Source organism: Ranitomeya variabilis, chromosome 1 (genome assembly GCF_051348905.1).
Source record: "Ranitomeya variabilis isolate aRanVar5 chromosome 1, aRanVar5.hap1, whole genome shotgun sequence".
Lineage (NCBI taxonomy): Eukaryota > Metazoa > Chordata > Amphibia > Anura > Dendrobatidae > Ranitomeya > Ranitomeya variabilis.
In genome coordinates, this window is record NC_135232.1 from 95,247,740 (window position 1) to 95,263,418 (window position 15,679).

Sequence of the window (15,679 nt, forward strand, 5' to 3'; positions counted from 1 at the left end):
CTGCTTCCATTCGTTACAATATCCCCCACTCTCTCAAGATGGCTGGACCATCATTGTAAATACGCATCTGTACTTTGTGTCTCCCCCACCTCTCACAAGCAGGGTCATCTTATTTTGCTTTACTTATTGTATTATTGTTAACATTGTTACTTATGACTGTTGTGAATGAAACTGTTAAACTGTAAAGCGCTGCGGAATATGTTGGTGCTATATAAATAAAGATTATTATTATATCCCCATTACTAACCTTGTAATCAAAAGTAAAACACACACACAGAAAAGTAATTTAATTGTAAAAAGCACTCCCCCTCTTTTACCCATTTATTACCCTTAAAAAATAATAATCCAAACTGGTCTGCGGTAAATTTATTCCATATCTCACAACAATCCCCAACTCTGCTACATCTGGACGCTCTGACGAGCGGTGACATCAGTGATGTGACCACTCAGCACGGCCGCCGGAACACACTGGCAGTAGTGTGTGAACGCGGATGCAAAGATGAGCGGTGACGTAATTAGGGTTACAACAGGTCACAGGTGGCAGTTCTCTCAATAACCTCTGTGTTAGCCGGCCTGAGAACCGTGGTAACCTTACCGTCGTCACCCTGTGCAGAGTGAGAAAGTTCTAAAGCTGCGAGAGCTGACGTCAGTAAGGTTACCGCAGTTCACACAGCATAGCTGCGGTAAGTGTATGTGTCCACGGGCCGTTTTACATCCGGAACAGCAGCGGATTGAACGCTGCGTGGAGCCGCAGCGTTCAATCCGCAGCGTCCAGATGTTACAGCATAGTGGAGGGGATTTTATGAAATCCCGTCTCCACTATGCGTGGTGACACGCACCCGGCGTCCCTGCGATTACGGACATGCGTCTTTTTAGATCGTAGCATGTCCGTTTACCTTGCGGCGACGCTGCACAGCCGCAAGGTAAATCACAGGGCCCTATATGTGGGGTGTGATGATGCCGGATGTGTGCAATGAACACATCCAGCATCATCGCGTAGGACCTCCAGAAGGGGCGGAGCTTTGGGCGGAGCAAGTTTGCCGCTCCGTCCAAACCGCCGGCCATCCTGAAAGTGGACACATACCCTAACAAGAAATCATATAGCCTCACTGACCAAAAAATGAAAACATGAGTTTCACAAAATGGGGACACAAGCAGTTTTCTTTTTTACTTATTTTTTTTTCCACCCCTTAAATATATTTTAAAAAATATGCATGTTTAGTATCGCCGTAACTGTATTATCCTGGAGTATTATAGTGCCATATTATTTTTACTATATTACGAATGCTGTAAAAACAAAACCTCAAAAAACTATTTGAGGAATTGTGCTTTTTTCGCAATTTCACCACACTTGAAATTTTCCAATATAACTTTGTCCTGCAAAAAACAAGCCCTTATACTGCTATATCAACAAGAAAATATAAAAAGTTATGGCTCTTACAAAAAACAAAACAGGAATATCACCATGTCGGGAAGGGATACACAGACTAAAGTAGTTTAGCTGACAGTCTAATGTGTACAGGGGCCACCCCAACTGTTCCTCGACTGATAATATTGGGGAAAAAGATCCAGCCAGCTGAATTTCTCCATCCCATCTGTTTTGTTTGGGGGCAGTGATAAGCCGTTGACAGAGGAGTCTGCCAGGAGAGCACAGGAGCACTTGGCCGAACCCAACGTTCCTGTGTAAAGTGGAGTTGGGAGTAAGCTGTCAGCCAAACAATCGTTCAGCATTTACTCCTTCATCAGATGGTATTTTATTTTATAAAGCAGCACTCCATAGTGTAGAAATGTCTGACTAACGGGAATGAGTTACCAAATGTAGAAATACCCGCTTGGTCAAGATGGACATTGAACCGTCACAACTCTACCAAAGCTTGTACATAGTATTCCAGCCACTGCTGCTCACTGTACCGGCTTCAGGTATACAGATCTAATACCCAGTGCCATTATTTTTTACTCACAATGAATATGTTGCCCACGTATTTGATGTCACGCTATAGCACAGGGGTGGTGAACACATGGCACATCTTCTGGAACTGGCACCGGTGAAGAGATTTCCTGGCATGTGTGAGGAACAAACCACATCTCCTGCTGAAATGTCAAATCGTTTTGCAGAAATTACTTTGAACATCATGCAGTTAGCTTGGCAACAGCACAACTCTGTCACTTTGAGAAGGATGTTGTAGGAATTCTTTAATTGGCACTGAACTAGGTTCTCTTACTGTCACTGCAAAGGGTCTTGTGGATGTCACTGTATTTTGGGTCCACTTGCTGTTATTGGGGTCCTGTGAGTGTTGCGGCTATGGGGGTCCTGCAGGAGGCGCTTCATGTTATCATCATATTTAGCTTGATTTACATGGTCACAAGAAGAATTGGGAAATCATTGTAAAGTGCTTTTGGTATGCTGGTGCTCAGAAGAATTTACCCGAAAAATGATTGCGCACTCTTAGGATGCACAGACATGTAGCACAGAAATACTGAAATCGCGCTCTGGCCATTCTTATTTCTCTGTATCTTGTGATACGGGAACTACAAATTTAAAAGTATAGAATTTATTTTAGAATAAAACAAAGTCATAAATCTACAGATTAAAATATTTCAGTTAAAATAATTTTCCAAAAATACATGATAGTAAAAACAATTAAATGAAGCTGTGTGGTATTATTAAAATAATGTCTTTAAAATGATAATAATCATAGATGAAAAGCCTCGAGACGTATTCGCTTGGCATCAGCCGGGTGCCTTAATGCGATTCCAAAACGGAGCATCAACTCGATGTAAGGAGGCCAGTACTCGCCCTTTACGATGATGTAGGGGTCATTTGGGGTGCTCATGAGCTGGTTGATGAGAGTCTGAAAGATAAATTAGGCAGGGCTTAAGTCAGTTTTTTTTGCTTTAAAACAGTCCACATTTAGAAAACTATACCCACCTGGAGGAGGTGAGAGGTGAAAAATGGAAAGTGAAGTGGGGTATGTTGGAATACTTGAGAATATATAGCGATGGGGGAAATACGTCACCTACAGGACACAAGTAGTTTACATTTAGAGACATAGGATGCAGTGTCAGACAGATCGGTCTAGTTGTACGAATGCTGAAAACCACTTTAATGACCTGCATGATTGACTTACATGTTGTACGATGACCCAGGCAACCTTGTGTCCATCTACTGTCACCTATTATAGAATGAAACCTGGGCAAAAAGATTTTTTTGTGTGTGTTTACTAGTGATGAGCAAACATGTTCAGGAGCTAACTGAATGTCTTTGGCGCTCTCGAAAAATATGTTCGAGTCCTTGCGGCTGAATGTTTCACGGCTGTTTGGCAGCTGCAACACATGCCTGTTTGTTCGGCAATCCCTGCATGTGTTGTGGCTCAACAGCCGCAGGGGCACTCGGTTAGCACCCGGGCATGCTCAGATAAGGTGTTATCTGAGCACGTTCACTCATCACAAGTGTGTTTACCCTTTTAAGAAACCTCTGCTGTCAGAGGTAGGATATATATTAACAAAAAAAATTCTGCGTGATGAAGATCCCAGACAGAGGGATGGAAACACATTGTATTTATTAATATAGTTGTTTTTTTTTTATATTTGACACTCTGGATACTATCTCTGCCAGCACACACAAAAAATATTTGTGTTTACTCAGACGTTTTCCTACATTGTGTGGCCACCAAGATCCTTTGGTGGGACACTCCATCCAGTGGCTGCAGCACCTATGGAGATTCATGCAGCAAGAATACCAACCTACTGTACAGCTGTGTGTTCAGAACATAACAGACGCTCACCAACCCAGAGGCGTTCTGCTAGCCCATGGACCTGGATCATTGTGACATTGCTGCACTCGGGAGCTTTGTTTGCTTTGTCTATCCCTCTGTTATCACAACCTGTTGTGAATATTCATACCGGTATGTACAGCCAAAGGATGGCAGTCCAACTCTGTCCTGCTCCATACAAACTAGTAAACTGAAGGTACTGGTCAGTATAAAGCATGAGAATGGACATGGTGGATTACAGCCTCTCACTGGTGAAATTAATTCTTAATCGAGTTCATTACATTCTTACACATCAATTAAGAAGAGCACATTTACAGTAACATCTCTGTGGTAATACACAGCTCACAATGGCCTCACTCAAATGGACTTCTAAGAATTTATATTGAACAGTGAAAGCTTCAATTTGTTGGCCATATTGTGCTGCACCAGTAGACTCAGGTGCTAATTTACAACTATTCCTGAAAAAGGTGGAATAGTTGAACCACCATTCCCTTGGTAGAGTGCAATTTTTTTTATGTGGCTATTAGAAAATTGGGACACATTTCTGGGGCCGTCACTGGTGGCTTCCTGCTGAATTGTGCAGGCATAGATTGAGTTATCATTCTTTTCCCTCACTACTCCGCTTCTCCCCTTTGAAAATCCCTTGATTGGCTTCCAATTCAAATTACTAACACTGACCTACAAGGCCGTCCATAATCTGTCTCCTCCATATATCTGCAAGCTAATCCATATCTTTGCACACGTAACCTCCGGTCATCACAAGACCGTCTTCTCTTCTCTGTGCTCCTGTGTTCCTCACGCAATTGCCTCCAAGACTTGTCCCAAGTATCCCCCATCCTCTGGAAATTCTGTACCTCAACACATCTGATTATTCACCACAATCAGAACTTTCAAATGAAACTTGCTAACCCATTTCTTCAAGAAAGGTTACAGCCTGCTGCCACTTCACCACCAGCGAAGCAGCCGCAACCATCCAACCTACTGTCTCCTTCCCCAGTATCTTGACTGTAAGCCGGCAAGGACACAGCCCTCTCCCCTCTCTTACAGTCTGACATTGTTAGTTTATTCATTATATCTGTATTTTGTTTGCAAACCCCTTTTTACATGTACAGCACCATGAAAACAATGGAGGTCTAAAAATAAATAATAATAATATGAATATTTGCACCTCATGGTTTCTTAAATCTCCAAGGAAAATGAAACTGGAAATGTTACTTTTAAGGGCTCGTTCACACTTTGCGGTTTTTGCTGTGGATGCGCAGCGGATTTGACGCTGCGGATCCTCAGCAGTTTTCCATGCAGGGTACAGTACAATGTTACCCTATGGAAAACAAAAACCGCTGTGCCCACGATGCGGAAAATTGCGGAAAAAGCCGCGCGGATTTTCCAATAGGAAAGTGCTGTTGAAAACCCGCAGAGGAATCCGCAGAAGAAACCGCAGGGAAATCCGCAGTGAAAACCACTGCGGTTTTGCACTGCGGATTTTCCAAATCCGCAGCGGAAAAATCCGCAGAAGAATCCGCAAAGTGTGCACATGCCCTAAGGTCCATCTACATTATGTGATGTGCAGAGTTAAATGACTATGACTGGTAAACCTGTCATGTCGTTGAATTATTTAGACAGGACTTAAGATATGCACTGGACGATCTGTGTTCTTAGGCTGCCATTGCTCTCTACAGAACAGGACCTGTTTACACAGGATGATGCACTGACGAGGATGATTTTTTTTATGCAATCCAAAAGATAATTTAGTTCACCAAAGATCATTTAAGCTGTTCACTGGGTGATCATCAGACAAATTACACTGCACGAATATCATGAAATGTGGCGCATTGCAAGTAAGGCTCATTCCTGATAATCGTTCTCTGTAAGTGGACCTTAAGTTCAGGCCTGCTGTATAAGTCACAGTTTATTCATTGCAGGTTTATAGTTTAGGTTACATAGTGAAAAGTTAAGCATTTAAACCTCTGATATACAGTGTGTGTTGTCAGCTTTACTACATGGAAGAGCAAAGTTACAGAGGCCAAGAACGAGACTGCGATGATGGTTCATGGGCTCACTATAAAGATTACATGTGATGATCACATTAAAGTGTTCTTCCCAACACAAATCTTCAGCAGTACCCCGCTCCTCTGCCTCCCGGCTTCATGCTTGCGGTGGAGGCGATGCAGTCCTGATGAATGAAAGATCAGACCAGCGACAAAGTGCTCTCTCCGATGCCGCAAACAGAGGCAGCATCGGGCGAGTGCAGGAGCACTTTAACCTGGTCGGATACATTGATCTGCCTAGCTTAAGAGCTTGAAAGCGCTGTGCTTCTTGCCTACAAAAACGGCAACTCTGGCAAAGTACCGTATTTTTCGGACTGTAAGACGCACTTTTTTCCTCCCAAAACGTGGAGGAAAATGGGGGGTGCATCTTAGAGTCTGGATGTATGGGCTCTGGCTGTGGTGGGGAGGTGAGGGAGCGGTTTCGGTGGAGCAATGGGTCACAGGACGCTGGAGCCGGCGGCTCCGACTAACTCCCGTGCCCGCTGCTAAAGAGAAACGAATATGCACTGCATTCCACGCCTATGGCATCCCTGGTAGAAATGGCCCCATTCTGTTCCTGGAATTTTGGTCCCAACCTTTTTCTTTTATAATTGGCCCCATCCTGTTCCTGGTATCCATGGCCCCATCAGGAAAGATTAAAAAAAAAAAGATACACTCACCTACACGGCGCTCCTTCGCTGCGCCCTGCTCCGGTGCCAGCAGCTGCTTAATGCTTGTAAGCAGCGCATGGCAGGGACGTCATGCGCTGCTCACAAGCAGAGCACAGCTGCCGGAATACTCACTGGGACCAGCGGTGAGTATCCATTCCTCTTCAGTAGCGCGCACTGTCTGCCGCCTGCTTCCTGCTGCTGCCGGCGGTCACGTGTGCTGATACTTAAGAGAAATGAATATTCAGAGTATTAATTTCTCTTAAGTATTGGCACCCATGACCGGAGGCAGCAACAGGAAGCAGGCGGCAGACAGTGCGCGCTACTGAAGAGGAATGGATACTCACCGCTCTCTGTGATGAACGGTCCCGGTGAGTACCGTATTCTGGCACCTGTGCCCTGCTTGTGAGCAGCGCATGACGTCCCTGCCATGCACTGCTTACAAGCATTAATCAGCTGCTGGCACCGAAGCAGGACGCTGCGAGGGAGTGGAGGAAGGTAAGTGTAATGTTTTTTTTTTTTTATCTTTCCTGATGGGGCCATGCATACAAGGAGCGGGATGGGGCCAATTATAAAAGAAAAAGGATGGGACTAGTGATGAGCATTCGAGATTTCTCGAGCACGCTCGGGGGTCCTCCAAGTATTTGTTAGTGCTCGGAGATTTCGTTTTTCTTGCCGCAGCTGAATAATTTACATCTGTTAGCCAGCATAAGTAAATGTGGGGATTCCCTAGCAACCAGGCAACCCCCACATGTACTTATGCTGGCTAACAGATGTAAATCATTCAGCTGCGGCAAGAAAAACGAAATCTCCGAGCACTAAAAAAATACTCGGAGGACCCCCGAGCATGCTCGAGAAATCTCGAGTAACGAGTATATTCACTCATCACTAGATGGGACCAATCAAACCAGGAACAGGATGGGGCCAATCGTAAAAGAAAAAGGATGGGGTCAATCATACCAGGAATGGGATGGGGCCAATTACAAAAGAAAAAGGATGAGGCCAATCATACCAGGAATGGGATGGGGGCCAATTATAAAAGAAAAAGGATGAGGCCAATCATACCAGGATTGGGATGGGGACAATTACACCAGAATAGGGATGGGACCAATCAAACCAGGACCATGATGGAGCCAATCATACAAGGACTGGGATGGGGTCGTGCATACCAGGACCGAGATGGTGCCAATCATACCAGGATGAGGATGGGGCCGTACATGCCAGGATAGGGATGAGGGAGCCATGCATGCCATTACAGTACAGAATTGACCCTTTTTTGCTTCATTTTTTCCCCCTAATTTCCTCCTCTAAAGCCTAGGTGCATCTTATGGTCCGAGGCGTCTTAGGCCTGTTTCACACGTCAGTGGCTCCGGTACGTGTAGTGACAGTTTCCTCACGTACCGGAGACACTGACTCACGTAGACACATTAAAATCAATGTGTCTCTGCACATGTCAGCGTGTTTTCACGGACCGTGTGTCCGTGTGCAAAACACGGAGACATGTCAGTGTTCGTGGGAGCGCACGGATCACACGGACCCATTAAAGTCCATGGGCCCGTGTAAACACGTACTGCACATGGATGCTGTCCGTGTGCCGCCCGTGTGCCGACAGCGTGTGGTGCTGAAGCCGGAATTCATTCCTTCTCCCCAGCAGCGTTCGCTGGAGAGAAGGAATGAAAAATCAATGTTTTTTATTTTTTTTGTGGTTAAAATAAATTTCCTGGTTACATCCCGCCTCCCACCCCCTGTGCGCCCGCCCGCTGGCATTAAAATACTCACCCAGCTCCCTCGATGCTTCCTCTCAGCGCCGCAGCTTGTCCTGTATGAGCGGTCACGTGGTGCCGCTCATTACAGTGATGAATATGGAATATGCGGCTCCGCCTCCCATAGGGCGGCCGGCCGCGACCAATCAGCGACAGGCACAGTCCGGCCACGAATTGGCCCCTCCCTACTCCCCTCCAGTCAGTGCCCCCTCTATACTCCCCTTCAGTCAGCATCCACATAGCGTTTTAGCAGTCTGTTAAACGGACTACGTTACATCGCGGCATAACGCGGTGTAACGCAGTCCGTTAACGCTGCTATTAACCCTGTGTGACCAACTTTTTACTATTGATGTTGCCTATGCAGCATCAATAGTAAAAACATATAATGTTAAAAATAATAAAAAAAAAAAATAAAATTATATTCTCACCTTCCGGCGCCTTTCCCACTCATCACGACGCTCCGGTCCCAAGAATGCATTGGGGCAATGACCCCAGATGACGTAGCGGTCTCGCAAGACCGCTAAATCATCACGTGTTATTGCCGCAATGCATTCTCGGGACCGGAGCGTCGCGAGAAGCATCGCTAAAGGCCTGGGCTGGATAAGGGGGCCGACGGAAGGTGAGTATATAACTATTTTTTATTTTAATTCTTTTTTTAACAGGGATATGGTGCCCACATTGCTATATACTAAGTGGGCTGTGTTATATACTGCGTGGCCTGTGTTATATACTGCGTGGCCTGTGCTATATACTGCGTGGCCTGTGCTATATACTGCGTCTCTGTGCTATATATACTACGTGGCTGTGCAATATACTGCATGGCTGGGCAATATACTACGTGGCTGTGTTATATACTACGTGGGCTGTTATATACTACGTGGCTGTGCAATATACTGCGTGGCTGTGCAATATACTGCGTGGCTAGGCAATATACTACGTGACTGTTATATACTACGTGGGCTGCATTATATACTACGTGGCTGGGCAATATACTACGTGGCTGTGTTATATACTATGTGGCTGTGCAATATACTACGTGGCTGTGCAATATACTGCGTGGCTGGGCAATATACTACGTGGCTATCTAATATACTACGTGGGCTATGTTATATACTACGTGGGCTGTTATATACTACGTGGCTGTGCAATATACTGCATGGTTGTGCAATATACTGCGTGGCTAGGCAATATACTACGTGGCTATGTTATATACTACGTGGGCTTTGTTATATACTATGTGGCTGGGCAATATACTACGTGGCTGTGTTATATACTACGTGGGCTGTGTTATATACTGCGTGGCCTGTGTTATATACTACGTGGCCTGTGCTATATACTATGTGGCTGTGCAATATACTGCGTGGCTGGGCAATATACTACGTGGCTGTGTTATATACTACGTGGCCTGTGCTATATACTACGTGGCTGTGCAATATACTGCATGGCTGGGCAATATACTACGTGGCTGTGTTATATACTACGTGGGCTGTTATCTACTACGTGGCTGTACAATATACTGCGTGGCTGTGCAATATACTGCGTGGCTAGGCAATATACTACATGGCTGTTATATACTACGTGGGCTGTGTTATATACTACTTGGCTGGGCAATATACTACGTGGCTGTGTTATATACTACGTGGCTGTGCAATATACTACGTGGCTGTGCAATATACTGCGTGGCTGGGCAATATACTACGTGGCTGGGCAATATACTACGTGGGCTATGTTATATACTACGTGGGCTGTATATACTATGTGGCTGTGCAATATACTGCATGGTTGTGCAATATACTGCGTGGCTAGGCAATATACTACGTGGCTGTTATATACTACGTGGGCTTTGTTATATACTACATGGCTGGGCAATATACTACGTGGCTGTGTTATATACTACGTGGGCTGTGTTATATACTGCGTGGCCTGTGTTATATACTACATCTCTGTGCTATATACTACGTGGCCTGTGCTATATACTACGTGGCTGTGCAATATACTGCGTGGCTGGGCAATATACTATGTGGCTGTTATATACTACGTGGCTGTGTTATATAGTACATGGGCTGTGTTATATACTGCGTGGGCTGTGTTATATACTACATCTCTGTGCTATATACTACGTGGCCTGTGCTATATACTACGTGGCCTGTGCTATATACTGCGTGGCTGGGCAATATACTACGTGGCTGTGCTATATACTACGTGGGCTGTGATATATACTACGTGGCCTGTGTTATATACTGCGTGGGCTGTGCTATATACTACGTGGGCTGTGCTATATACTACGTGGCTGTGTTATATACTACGTGGGCTGTGCTATATACTACGTGGGCTGTGCTATATACTACATGGCCTGTGTTATATACTGCATGGCCTGTGTTATATACTACATCTCTGTGCTATATACTACGCGGCCTGTGCTATATACTACGTGGCTGTGCAATATACTGCGTGGCTGGGCAATATACTACGTGGCTGTGCTATATACTACGTGGGCTGTGATATATACTACGTGGCCTGTGTTATATACTGCGTGGGCTGTGCTATATACTACGTGGGCTGTGCTATATACTACGTGGCTGTTATATACTACGTGGGCTGTGCTATATACTACGTGGGCTGTGCTATATACTACATGGCCTGTGTTATATACTGCATGGCCTGTGTTATATACTACATCTCTGTGCTATATACTACGTGGCCTGTGCTATATACTACGTGGCTGTGCTATATACTACGTGGCTGTGCAATATACTGCGTGGCTGGGCAATATACTACATGGCTGTGTTATATACTACGTGGGCTATGTTATATACTACGTGGCTCTGTCATATACTACGTGGGCTGTGCTATATACTACGTGGCCTGTGTTATATACTGCGTGGGCTGTGCTATATACTATGTGGGCTGTGCTATATACTACGAGGCCTGTGGAATATACTACTATACATATTCTAGAATACCCGATGCGTTAGAATCGGGCCATCATCTAGTATAATAATAAACTGGGTAGTTTGGTTATGAATGATGAGATGCTGCTTTTTTCTGTACAGAGTGAATCAAGTGAATTATGCCAAGTACTGCCCATACAGTGGGGTAGAGGACCCAGATCTGCACAGCGGCCCACCGGGGAATTCCCCTGTTACCCTATGTGCCAGTCTGAGCCTGTATAGGAGAAGCTTTGCCATTTATATATTTATTAATCCACCTGTGAAAAACACTGATGACACTGATGGTAAAAATGGAGACACGGACTGTACACTGATTGTAAAAGCGGACACAATGATGGTAAAAACACTGATCAAAAACACTAATGACACTGATGTCAATTTTTTTACATACATTTTTTAAACACGGACGTGTGAATTAGACCTAAATGTCACTTTTCCCTTTACCGTTCTCAAAAGGGCTTATGAGCTGAAGATCTGAATTTTCGAAGCAAGGAGTAACTGGTTATGAATTACCGCATCATAAAACTCGCAGGATGATGTAATTTGACATTATTAAAGATGCTGTGTACATCAGAGGATTCATTAGAACAAGGTTCTCTTTTATTAATAGACTTGTCACTCTTATCTCAGTCCATGTCACAATGACCCACAACTCGGTGTCCATGAAAACGAAGAAAATCATTTTGCAGGCTCCGCTCATTAAGGCGAATGTCTGGAGTTGGGACTCTATGTGACTCTCCTACTACATATGGAAGAAGAATGTGTGCCGGATAAAACCTTCTACAACAATCATGTACAGTGCCATGAAAACAAGAACAGCATGTGGCCAGGGATCTGTATTCCTGCTACACAGAGGAGGCTTAAAAAAAAATACCTCTCCACCTCCAGGACCGAAAGGCCGGGTTCAGACAGCAGTATTTTCGGTCAGTGTCCTGAGCATGTGCGTAACATACCTATGGAGCCGTGCACAACAGTGATTTTTCACCAGCGCCGATGATCCATGTGAAAAAAAAAAAGACAATTGTATTCAAACAATATATGAATACTGCGCCATGTGATGGTAAAAATATCTATATAGTAAAATAATGAATCCTAATAAAGTGCAAGTGCATTAATTAGAGTAGATATAAATATGTAAGGGGACACCTAAAGATGAAAAATTTCATTATAGAGGCAGTAGCACCATGTTGTTACCTGCACACCTATGGATCGCCGTGAGGAGCAGAACCCCGACGTGCGTTTCGCAACGTAGCTTCTTCCTGGGGGTCGTGGCTTCATTATTTTACTATATAGATATTTTTACCATCACATGGCGCAGTATTCATATATTGTTTATTGTATATATTTCGAGAGCCTTACATGCGCACTCTAGTGGCTGACGTATTTATACTCTATGGGCAGTTTTGCATATATTTGGTGGAACTTTTCCAGTATATTCCAGGGCCTGCTGGTGCACCGTTGTTCCATACCTACTGTATTATTAGACTGTTGATTTATACTTGATTGGTACTCGTATTTATGTTATGCTATGGATCGCCTGAGTTCATTCTGCCTTGTTTCAATCCCCTTCTGTGTAATTATGATGATTTCTGTTTTTAATTCATTATGAATAAAATATTTTGAATTTTATTTTTGGGTTTGCATTTCCCTTCTTTGTTGTTTGTGTTAGTATATTTGTATGACTGGTATTTTCCTTTACCGCTGTGTGTATTACCTTGTTAATTTGGTTGGTGTATTACGGTACTCTACTGCTCCCCTCTTCTCTGGGTGGGCAAGGGCTACAGACTGAAGGCAGATTCAGGAGCTAAAGTCAGGTACGTGGCTCGGTGTCTTCACCATCAGAAGTAATCCGGGGAACAGGGAAAGCTAGGGCGCACCTAGCATTAGGGACAGAGAAAGAGCCTCTGGTCCCGGGATATCCAACAACAGAGTCATGACACAATGTCTGATTATGCATGTAGAAAAGCCGCAGAGACACCATCACGTGTTTCTCAACGCAAGCAATGAATAGCCAGGTCTTTCACCGGGAAGGAACAACCACGGGAAGGGCAGCATCCAATAAAGGAAAACCACCTATGCCAAAACATGGTATCCATCCATTTGTGGATGCTGCCCTTCCCGTGGTTGTTCCTTCCCGGTGAAAGACCTGGCTATTCATTGCTTGCGTTGACAAACACGTGATGGTGTCTCCGCGGCTTTTCTACATGCATTTCCATATTTCCCATAAGGGATGGGGGCAGTGTTCTGGATCACTGCGTTGAGAAACACGTGATGGTGTCTCCGCGGTGTTGGATGTTTTGATCTCCCCGAGGTCATTCACCCTTATGTTCATAACAATGTCTGATTATATAGGGGAGAAATAAAAGTAGTATTTTACCTCTAAAATAACATGTAGCGTTACCCACTGCGGGGGAGGACCTTCCGAGACCACCTAAAAGACAGAGATGGCATTAAAAGGGTCAGAAATTGCACATTTTTCCTAAGTATATCACATTAATGCACAGCTTCCATCAGTGAATGCACCACTGTATTGCCAGGGGTGGCATGAAGTGCAATACCCTAAATAAGACTTTCAGATTGCAGCCCCCTGAAAGGGAGCCTCTGGGTAACAGTCTTCTATCAGGAGACTGCAGCAAATGTAGTTCTAGAAAATAAAAGCTAAGTAGCCATGAGTAACCTTGTGACTTTGCAAGGTTAACCATAGGTTGCAGAGTTCTAGTATGTTATGGGGGAGATCTTTATCCCATTCATACCTTTTTCTTCTTGAAGAACCTTCCATCCTCTTCAGGAAGAGGAAACTGCTCCTGTAGAAAGTTTCCAAATGCAGATAGCAGTTCCTCCTTAAAGGCTTTCTCGTTCTTAAGTTTATTTTTCAGTTCATGAAATGCACTGAAAAGGACACAACAGAGATAAGATAATTAGACTTATTATTCACCACCATGAAGCCAAAGTAGCTCACACTGTAAAATCTGGTTTACAGGTCCTATAAGAGAAGGATTAAGGACCCCTATACACATTAATGTTAGCCAAAAATCCTGATATTGGCAGGCTCTCTCGTAGAGAACGCAGGAGCACCTGGCAAAGTCAGCGATCCTGTGTATGGAGGAGTGGGATAGTTGCCGGCGGAACAATTGGCCAAGACATCGATCTGCCAACAGCTATCTATTGTGCATGAGCTCCAACATCTTATATGGTTTTGAAAAATAAAAGAGACACATTTACTAATCCTGTCCACTATTTAGACAGTGAAAACTTAGGATAGAACGTCTAAAAATGTACCAAATTTATCACCCTAGCAGAAGACAATGATAAATCTTGTGCATTTTTACACTCTTCGACATCTACTAAAGGTAAAGGTACCTTCACACGAAACGACTTTACAACGAGAACGAGAACGATCCGTGACGTTGCAGTGTCCTGGATAGCGATATCGTTGTGTTCGACACGCAGCAGCGATCTGGATCCTGCTGTGATATCGCTGGTCGTTGATTAAAGTTCAGAACTTTATTTGGTCGTCAGACCGGCGTGTATCGTCAGGTTTGACACCAAAAGCAACGATACCAGCGATGTTTTACGCTGGTAACCAGGGTAAATATCGGGTTACTAAGCGCAGGGCCGCGCTTAGTAACCCGATGTTTACCCTGGTTACCAGCGTAAAAGTAAAAATAACAAACAGTACATGCTCACCTGCGCGTCCCCTGCCGTCCGCTTCCCACACTGACTGAGCGCCGGCCCTAAAGTGAAAGTAAAAGCACAGCGGTGACGTCACCGCTCTGCTGTTAGGGCCGGCACTCACACAGTACAGGAAGCGGACGCCGGGGGACGCGCAGGTGAGCATGTACTGTTTGTTATTTTTACTTTTACGCTGGTAACCAGGGTAAACATCGGGTTACTAAGCGCGGCCCTGCGCTTAGCAACCCGATGTTTACCCTGGTTACCCGGGGACCTCGGCATCGTTGGTCGCTGGAGAGCGGTCTGTGTGACAGCTCTCCAGCGACCAAACAGCGACGCTGCAGCGATCGGCATCGTTGTCGCTATCGCTGCAGCGTCGCTTCGTGTGAAGGTACCTTTAGGTTAAGGCTTCTTTCACACTTCTGTCTTCTGCTGTGTGTCGCTGTGCAGTAAAATGACGTATGGACGGACGTCACGAAAATAGTGGAAAACGTGTGTGACGCATCCAGTGTAATGACAGATGAGTTGTTTGTGTTGTTGCCACAATTTCAATGGAGAAATTTCCGAGAGAGAGAGAAGACTTCCCAGATCTGAAAATCCTTCCGGGCATGCTCAGAGGGGAAAAATGTGACCCATCGCTGGATTCCTGTGTGTGACGGCAGCGACGGTTCCTGCGTCCATAGGCTTCCATTATAGCCGACGATGGACAGCGCAGGAAATTTTTTTGCATAATCCTGCATTCTCAAAAAACCACGGATTGTGACGGGAGCTGAAAGACGGAAGTGTGAAAGAGGCCTAAGGTTACCTTTTTTTGTACGGTGTTGA

At 44.7% G+C, this 15,679-nt stretch overlaps 1 protein-coding gene across 3 annotated transcripts in view; it reads right to left on the reverse strand.

The window, feature by feature from the left end:
* Nucleotides 1-2,539: 2,539 nt before the first annotated feature.
* The window catches only part of CENPK (centromere protein K), a 71,555-nt gene continuing 58,415 nt past the window's right edge, over nt 2,540-15,679 (reverse strand). The window contains exons 9-12 of one of the 3 annotated variants that reach the window (XM_077286209.1): nt 13,936-14,071; nt 13,560-13,613; nt 2,930-3,017; nt 2,540-2,852 (exon numbers count right to left, since the gene is read on the reverse strand). In XM_077286209.1, coding sequence (XP_077142324.1) covers nt 2,818-2,852; nt 2,930-3,017; nt 13,560-13,613; nt 13,936-14,071 — 313 coding nt within the window. In that variant the 3' untranslated portion in view covers nt 2,540-2,817. The remainder of the gene's footprint in view (nt 2,853-2,929; nt 3,018-13,559; nt 13,614-13,935; nt 14,072-15,679) is intronic. The other 2 variants (XM_077286200.1, XM_077286219.1) reach the window with 2 other exon arrangements.